Genomic DNA, 8,091 nt, shown 5'->3' with positions numbered 1-8,091 from the left:
TTTTTGTAAAACTAGCTGTTTTTGAGAGTATTTTAAGAAAAGATAGTGAAACTGTTGAGGTGAGTTCAGTGTATTTTGGACCTTCCAGCAAAAAAAAAAAAGTGACAGCTATTCCTTTATGTGACTACAGCACTACAAGACTCCTCAGGTTCAGCACCAAAAATAATTCTCAATACTTTAAATATATTTATTCCTGCCAAACCAGATCATTAGAGTTCAGAAAACTCCCGACTTGTCGCTCCCATTCGCTGTAGTGCTTCGCTTCCATGAGATCAGTCCAGGTTAGCGGCTATCAGGAAGACTCACTGAGAAGCTCAAAGAAAGCTACAGCCTGGAGCAGAGCGTCGCACAGCTCCTCTCCGCCGCCGCCGCCCCTCCTGCTGCCCAGCTGGAAGGAGTTCTGGTACTTCACCAGCATGTCCTGGGGGAAGTTGATCCGCGGAAGCTTCTGCGTCACCGACTCCGTCATCAGCTGCCGCACCACCTGCGCCCCGCTGGTGCGGGACTCGCCCACCATCAGCCCAAAGTGGCGCCCCACGGCGGTGCGCATCATGTTGAGAACCCTGTGAGGGAATCAAAAAGAAAAGCTGGTGTCGTACTGTGCGTTTCGAAGCCGTTCTGATATTTTCAGGTCTTGTTTTCTCACTTGGGAGGAATGTTGGACTCTGGCGGGGAGTTTCTGGGCTCCAGCAGCGCGAACAGCATGGCCTCCACAGACCTCATATGAGCCATGATGGGGAACAGAGAAGTGTTCTGGACCGAGATGGAGGATTTCTCAATGATATAAAAGTCTGCTGAGGGGAGGAGAGCCACGACTGAAGAGACCTGTGGACAGAATACTGAAATTATGAAATGGCCAAACTTAGTGTGAATGGAAGAAATGTGACACTGACAGAATATTGCAGAAGAGTGTTTAAGAATCATTAAACTAGTAAATGAGCACATTTTCAATTATAACACGAGGATTATCATATATTCACTCACATCAGTCAAATAAGCAGAAGCCATGTAGTTTCCTCTCAGGAAATTGGGACAGTCCAGGTGTTGCCAGTCCAACACCGTCATTCCACGGTCCACATGGGCCCAAGCCACCTTATTAGTCCCACAAACTATCGACACTACTGTATTGGCATCCTGGATTTAGAATAAGAAAAAACACATAAGAGATCAGATCAGAGCACTGCCTCGCTTTCTTGATACATTCACCTGGGAAAAAGTTAGAGATAAATCTGCAGGCATGAACTCAGATGAGGATCAGATATCCAGTAGGAGAGGAGAGTTTTGTAAAAATCTGTGGTTCTCTATAATCAGTAATGAGCTAGATGAGACAGACTGTAACCTTACTTACTATCTTGGTCACTTTTGCCATTTCAGTTTTACTGTTTCCTCTAAGATGTGACATTTTGTATTTCTTATTCAGAATATGGGAGATGTTTTGAGGACCAGACACGGGCATCGTCTTTTACCTCCAACCAGGACTTGTCAACGTCTGGCTTGATGAACTTGACCAGCTGTATCCTCACTTTCCTCTCCTTCTTCACTGGATTGAGGATGGAGTTGAAGACTACGACTGCGCTCTTGTGCTTCAGCAGCGGTACGTTCACCACACTCTCCAGGGTTTTGAAGGGTCCGTTTTTAGTCCTGTACTCCACGATGTTGAGTGACTTGCGGCCCCTGAGCAGCTTCACACAGGCCAGCTCTGTGGCCGTGGCGTTGTTGAGGAGCTGCAGGATGGCCGCTCGCTGCTCGGGGGTGTAGCAGGCGTCCAGGGGTCTGCTGTGGTCCTCCTGGCATGGCTCCGACGAGGAGGAGATGGTGGCGTTCAGGGTCTCAAAGCCGGCGATGGGCACCCGGCTCCTCCAGCAGCAGGTGCACTGGACGTAACGCAGCTCCAGCTCCAGGAGCGAGCCGTGCTGAGGCCGGAGGAAGGAGCTGGGTTGTCCCACATACTGAGCTGTTCGGGGAGACACAATAAGGAATCCAAGAAATTAAAACCCAACAATTCCACATGAGCAAGCACAGGTGACAGTGGAAAGGAGAAACATCTTAAACAGGAAATACACCTGCACAGTTAAGGGATGGAGGAGACAATAGGATAAGAGAGAGAGAGCCAGAGAAACAAGTTAACAGGCTTAAATCCACTCTCTGCAGACATGATGGGAACAGGAGGCTCAGAACACGAGCTTCCAGCTCCACTGTCACTGATCAAGAGAAAGAATAAACTACAGAAGAGACAACATGTTAGTCACGTGTAATAATGAAACGCCAATTAGAGTGAAAAATAAAAAAAAAAACCCCGGTGTAGGTCTCTCTGTAGTCTTTGGCAACTTCAACATAGACACGTTTACACACAGTACCCAACACGTGATCTCCAGCACACTCAGTTCAAACATGTCTGGTCCAAACATGCAATCAAACAACGTGGTCCAGAACATGTTACATTTAAAGAAAATATGCCTAAAACCACAAGAACATTATATAAATGAGAAAGAATTATCCAATTTAATCCATTAAAACAGAGCGGGACATTTAGTTTTTCTCACAAACATTTACCTCTTTGAATGACCGATGACAGGAACCGTCTGGCGACCCACATAGTCGCTTCCTGAGAAAATTAAACGATGGTTTTATTTACAACATCGTGCAAAAATAATAACTTTGTCCTTTGATTGTTGTCAGATGAACCGCACACTGTCATCTGCTTCCGGGGTGCTTCTTCTTCCATCCCCCTCATTTCCTGCAGGTTTTACACTGTATTGGTGCGTCACCGCCTCCAGCTGGTAAGTGAATGTACTACACTTTCAAACAGTCCTCTGTTTCAGCCTGTTCTCGATCTCCTATCGATTTCCTCATGTCAGAATTCACAGAATCTATTGATTTTTAGTATTATTGAAAGTCTGTTTTTTTTTTTAAATTATTTTACCCATAATGGTGTTAATAATAGTAATTTCATTGTTTTATGGGCTCTTGTCTCATAAGAGGACCATGGGTAAATTTTAACTGGGCCTTTTTGTGTGGAGTTTGCATGTTCTCCCCATTTGTCCGTGGGTTTCCTGCACAGTCCAAAAACACTTGAGGTTTATTAGTGAACCTAAATTGCTCCTTGGTGTGAATGTGAGTGTGTGGTTGTCTGTCTCTCTATGTTTGCCTTGTGATGGACTGGAGCTCTCTCCAGTTGTATCCTGTCCTCACTCATCGATAGCTGGGGCTCCGGTGCCCCGTGACCCTCAACAGGATATGAGCAGTACAGAAAATGGGTCCTTTGCTGTACAAAGATTACAAAAGAAAAAAAAAAAAAAAAAGAAAAAAAAAAAGCTGGAGCTGAGAACATTGAGTAATTCACTGAAAAAGCTGTGTACGATGTACACATCTTTCTTTCTTTGAGTAGAAAAACAGTGCTGCAATATGTCACCTTTAAAAGTAAGCTAAAGCACTTGTGTAAATGTTCAGAACCGTTTTTATGATAAAATGGGCTTTACTTCTGCTCTTACTTTCAAAACATACTGTAAGAAAAGAACATGACCAGACTAAAGTCACAGCACTGTAGGCCTACTGTAAGCTGAAGCTGTGAGTTTGATGCAGTAAGTCAATCACTCTTTTAGACGGTGACGTCTGTTTCACTTCCTTTCTGTTATTTCTGGACTCGTGTGTTTGTGTGCAGAACAATATACTTCATGATGCTGCCCTGCTAAGAGGAAATACAGGCCCGCTGGCCAGTGAGAAGAAAAGCTCTGAGCTATGCGACGCGCGGAGTCAAGATGGAGCTGAAACCTAGTCCTTGTTTTCACTGCCTTTGACTGTCAGTCAGACAGAAGTACACTACTTTTACTTATGGCTGCTCTGGAGAGAAATAATAAGATCCTGCTCGACTTGGTGCGACAGCCTGGTAATAATCTGTGTGCTGACTGTGGATCCCCTGGTGAGTACACTCATCTGTTTTTTTTCACACGTTTTCACTGTATGACGTTAACTCACTGTTCATTTCCTTTACTGAAATACTTCAGCTGCGATCATAACTCCTGATTAGTCAGAGCCTGTGTACGTTACATTTTTCCTCACTTTAAGCTGATCCCTGCGGCACTGAGTCACATGACTGCAGAGCTTTTATTGTCACGTTTTGAAATTTGTTCCTCTTATAACTCACAGCATCTCTTTGGCAACAACACGATCAGGTAATATAATGTGATGCATTGTGTACGTGAAGACCGAAAACTTGATTTGAAGACAAATAAAATATTGAACTGTCCATTTTCTTGCCCACTTTATCCAGTTCAAGATTGTTTCTTGAAGCAAGGTACACCATGAACTGACTATAGAAAGAAAATTCAAGCAAACTGCAGAAAAGGCTCTAAAGTCTGAATCAGACTTGACCTGTGGATATTCCCACAATGACACCAGGGTGCTAACCACTACTCCAATGTATCAAAACCACTTAGTTTCATGTCCTTCTTTGATATATGACTAATGCGGATAATAGACGGAGTGTGTATTTGATTTAAAGAAGAAGTGTGTTTGTTTTTGGCTGCAGATCCTGACTGGGCCTCCTACACTCTGGGTGTGTTTATCTGCCTCAACTGTTCTGGGCTGCATCGCAACTTATCCGCCGTCAGCAAAGTGAAATCCATCCGTCTGGATCACTGGGAGGATTCACTGGTGGAGGTAATGAATTTCCTCCTCAGCAGCGTCAGTTTATTTTGAAATTCGATTTGTAGAAATGAGCTTTGTTCAGTTTGAGACTTGGCAAATAGTAAGAAAATGCTCATGCACCAGATTTCAGACAGAGCTTAGAGAGTGTTTTTTCTTCTTGTCCCTGTGGTTTCAGTTCATGCGGGAGAGGGGCAATTCTGTCTCTAAAGCCATCTACGAGAAGTGCGTCCCTCCATTTTTCTACCGACCGCAGCAGAAAGACTGTGTGTGAGTTTCACTTGTTGTTCATAATCCTCGGCGGCGAAGCAGAAGTGGGAAATGAAGACTCGACAGATAAATGGTCTCTTCGGTGAATGAGAGTGGAGAGTTCATGGTGGCCAACAGGAAAGAGGAACAGCTCAGGAGCGGTTATAGAGAAGTGGAGCGGTACTGTCTGCATCAGAGGCAGGCCCAGCTCTGTTTGAATGACTGTCAAACACTGTTTTATCTCTTTGTAATTTAAAATAAAATTTGATTTGGTTTTAGTGTTTTGAAAGATCAGTGGATCCGTGCCAAGTATGAGAGGAGAGAATTCACGGGGGAAAACAGCTTTCCTCAAGCTTACAGTTCAGGTGAGCATCCTGCCGTTACGTTCACAAGAAATCAGCTTTCGAATGTAAATTTCATTTACTGTTGTTGCTTTTCGTGTCCTTGATGAATGAAACCCAGATCAGTTCGAGTCGACGCTGTGGAAGAAGGGCAGAGACAACAAGCAGTTCCTGAAGAGGGTTTTTCTGCTGTCACACACTGATTTAACCCTCAGATACTTCATTAAAGAGGATGTAAGCACCAAGTCCATTATCAGCGCACTCCGATGTGCTGCGTTCAGATATCTTTTCTTAGAAATCATTTCTCTTTTTCAAATCAAGTCCAAGGTCCCCAAAGCTGTCATCAGCATGAAAGACCTGAACGCAGCCTTTCAGCCGGAGAAGATGAGCCACGCTCACGGTCTGCAGATCTCCTACATGGAGGACGAACGCATGAGGAACCTGTTTGTTTATCATGAGGACGGTCAGGTGAGACTGACGACAATATTAATCAAACATGGAGGTTAATTAAAGGAGGCTTCTTTTTTCGTCTTCTTGACTTCCTGATTTCTTTTGTTTTGTTTTTTTCTAGGTGATCGTGTCGTTTTTCAATGCTATTCGGGCAACACGCCTGGCTTATCTCATAAAGAAACATCCCAGCCTGCGACCCAGCGATGTGAGACCCAGTTCCACTGAGTTTACACCCGTCCATACGCTCATCCATCCTCTGTACCGTTAATATATTTATAAACAAACAATCAAAAAGTGTTTTGTTTCCTGCTGTGTAAAGTGTAAAAGCACCAGTGAAATTCACTTCACGTTGTCATTTGTGTCTCCCTGCACAGTTAATACCCAAATTAACAACACCTTGTCTGAAGGAGGGCTTCATGGAGAAAACTGGGCCCACGGTCTGCCACCTGCATTTAATAACTGAATCAACCCGATTGTTTTGTTTTACCCATAATCCACCTCACTGTTCATCTGGTGTGTGTGTGTGTTTCTGTGTGTATTTTCAGCAACGAGAGCCGTTCAAGAAGAGGTGGTTCACGCTGTGTGCAGTGAAGAGGAAGCTCCTGTATTTCAAATCCCCTCTGGTAAAGCGCAGACGGTGACATTATATCGAAAATGAGTTAAAATTTGATAAGAAATAGATGTAATCATTGATTTAAAAAACAATAATGGATGCAAACATCAGTTTGATGTTGAGCGATGAGAGTTCACAGTGTTGCTGTGCCGGTCAGGACGCCACGGAGCTGGGCGCCGTCTTCATCGGCACGGAGAGCCACGGTTACTCCGCCTCGCAGAGCAGCGGCCGCAGCGTGAGGGGCGGCCGGTGGCACTGCGAGATCGCGCTGCAGACGCCAGACAGGCAGTTCGTCTTCCGGTGTGAACAGGACCAGGATCAGAGGGAATGGCTGGAAGCCTTCAGGAAAGTCATCGCTCAACCTATGACCCCAGAGGACTACGCAAGTAAGACTCCTCGCTTACGCCGGGCAGCAACAAATACTGTTGGTGCTCCTTCACCAACATTTTAATTATAGAATATAAAAGATATGGTGATGCTGCATTTTGTTTTTATGGTCCTTCAGCTTGGAATAAACTGCAGCTCGTAAAAGAGAAGAGTTTTCTTTGTAGAAACAGCTTTAGAAATGCTTTTAATGATCACACCACCTTAATGTCTTTATTTATGTTTGAATGTGCTGTCAAATCCAGTCAGTTATTTATACTTGAATTGATTTCTCCTCATGCTTTTTGAAAAGTCCTGTTTATGTAAAAGCACTTTGAGCTGCATTTTGTTCATGAGAGCTGCACCACAAATGAATATGATCATTATTTACACTCTGAGTGTAGCTGTGGAAGAGCATTCTTTGTTTAATCATCTTTATGTCTTTATTTCAAACACAGGAGATTTAAACAATATCAAGAGTCAAAGAGGCAAAAACAAAATGCTACAGAAAAGCTTTGAAATGTGGGAAGCAATCAGTTATTAACTGATCTTTTTTATAGTTTTTTTTTTTTTTGCATTATTTAAATAATGACACACACTGAGTAAATTTAAAGTAAACAGTCAGAAGACGAGAAAGTAACACAATAATTGCACAAAGAAAGAATTAAACACAGCAGTAATACAATTAGATAAAGAAATAAAAACTAGAAATGATTATACGACAGCATGAAAAGAAGAAAATGAGACATAATGAAACAGTGTCTGTAAAAAACATTAAAATCTGAACAATTAAAATTAAAATATCTCACATGAATGGAGAAGAAATGTGAACTAAGTAGAATTCTGGTTAAAAAGGTGGATGTAGAAGGTTTCTTGTCGATATGCCATCATTCTGCTGTCAGATCTACAGAGCCGGTGATCAAAGTGTCCCTCACTGTTCACACTTTCAGAATGGCTGAGAGGACTTCCTGAAAACCTGAGAAGGTTCATATGACAAAACAAGCACTGAAAGGTTTATGAATGCTATAAGCTATAAACTGACTTCCAACTAAATGTAGAATCACTGCAGTGTGTTGAAAACTGAAACAGGAAGAAGCTGATCTTTTCATGTGCTGCTCCAGTATTGACTCCAACATTCTCACCTCTTCATCTCTCTTACATTCAGACGAAGCCAACCTGAGGAGAGGAAAATAACTGGATCAGTTTTACCTCCCGGCTCTGAAACGACTGAAGTCTCCCTTCGATAGATGAAGACCGCCCTGAAGCAGAACCTGAAGCTCAGACTGACAGCTGGACACACACACCGGTGGTTATTTCAACAGTTTGCACAGTCCACCCGGTGACAGTTTGGAAACGTTGCTGCAGCTGAGATGATGCTTCTTTAGAGGACCTGTGCACCTCAGAAACAGCGTCTATGAGGACTCTGTAATA

General features: G+C 43.3%; 2 protein-coding genes across 2 annotated transcripts; one reads left to right on the top strand and one right to left on the bottom strand.

Annotated features, from left to right (window-relative positions):
- Nucleotides 1-22: 22 nt before the first annotated feature.
- tefm (transcription elongation factor, mitochondrial) lies at nt 23-2,713 on the bottom strand. Its single transcript, XM_030093161.1, has 5 exons — nt 2,554-2,713; nt 1,467-1,954; nt 985-1,134; nt 647-825; nt 23-563 (listed from the first exon to the last, which is right to left on the bottom strand). Exons 1-5 carry the CDS (start codon nt 2,594-2,596, stop codon nt 293-295), a joined length of 1,131 nt encoding a protein of 376 aa, XP_029949021.1. The 5' UTR covers nt 2,597-2,713; the 3' UTR covers nt 23-292.
- Nucleotides 2,714-3,728: 1,015 nt separating this feature from the next.
- Nucleotides 3,729-8,091, top strand: LOC115389648 (arf-GAP with dual PH domain-containing protein 2-like). The gene is made up of 11 exons (XM_030093160.1): nt 3,729-3,919; nt 4,529-4,659; nt 4,823-4,914; nt 5,173-5,258; nt 5,356-5,468; nt 5,556-5,702; nt 5,806-5,889; nt 6,059-6,121; nt 6,230-6,307; nt 6,455-6,683; nt 7,826-8,091. The coding sequence occupies exons 1-11, from the start codon at nt 3,832-3,834 to the stop codon at nt 7,852-7,854; spliced, it is 1,140 nt and encodes a 379-aa protein (XP_029949020.1). The 5' UTR covers nt 3,729-3,831; the 3' UTR covers nt 7,855-8,091.

The sequence above is a fragment of the Salarias fasciatus genome, chromosome 6 (assembly GCF_902148845.1).
Source record: "Salarias fasciatus chromosome 6, fSalaFa1.1, whole genome shotgun sequence".
In the NCBI taxonomy this organism is placed as follows: Eukaryota; Metazoa; Chordata; class Actinopteri; order Blenniiformes; family Blenniidae; genus Salarias; species Salarias fasciatus.
Note: the sequence above shows the minus strand (reverse complement) of the source record. Positions and strands in the feature narration are given on the sequence as shown.

Excerpts from the sequence above, each read along its gene's own strand:
- tefm (XM_030093161.1), bottom strand. The coding sequence starts at position 2,596 with ATGTGGGTCGCCAGACGGTTCCTGTCATCGGTCATTCAAAGAG. Across the intron at positions 1,955-2,553 it reads GTCATCGGTCATTCAAAGAG|CTCAGTATGTGGGACAACCC; the intron begins GTAAATGTTTGT and ends CTCCCCGAACAG. Across the intron at positions 826-984 it reads CTTCTGCTTATTTGACTGAT|GTCTCTTCAGTCGTGGCTCT; the intron begins GTGAGTGAATAT and ends TTCTGTCCACAG.
- LOC115389648 (XM_030093160.1), top strand. The coding sequence starts at position 3,832 with ATGGCTGCTCTGGAGAGAAATAATAAGATCCTGCTCGACTTGGTGCGA. Across the intron at positions 3,920-4,528 it reads TGCTGACTGTGGATCCCCTG|ATCCTGACTGGGCCTCCTAC; the intron begins GTGAGTACACTC and ends TTTTGGCTGCAG. Across the intron at positions 5,703-5,805 it reads TTTATCATGAGGACGGTCAG|GTGATCGTGTCGTTTTTCAA; the intron begins GTGAGACTGACG and ends GTTTTTTTCTAG.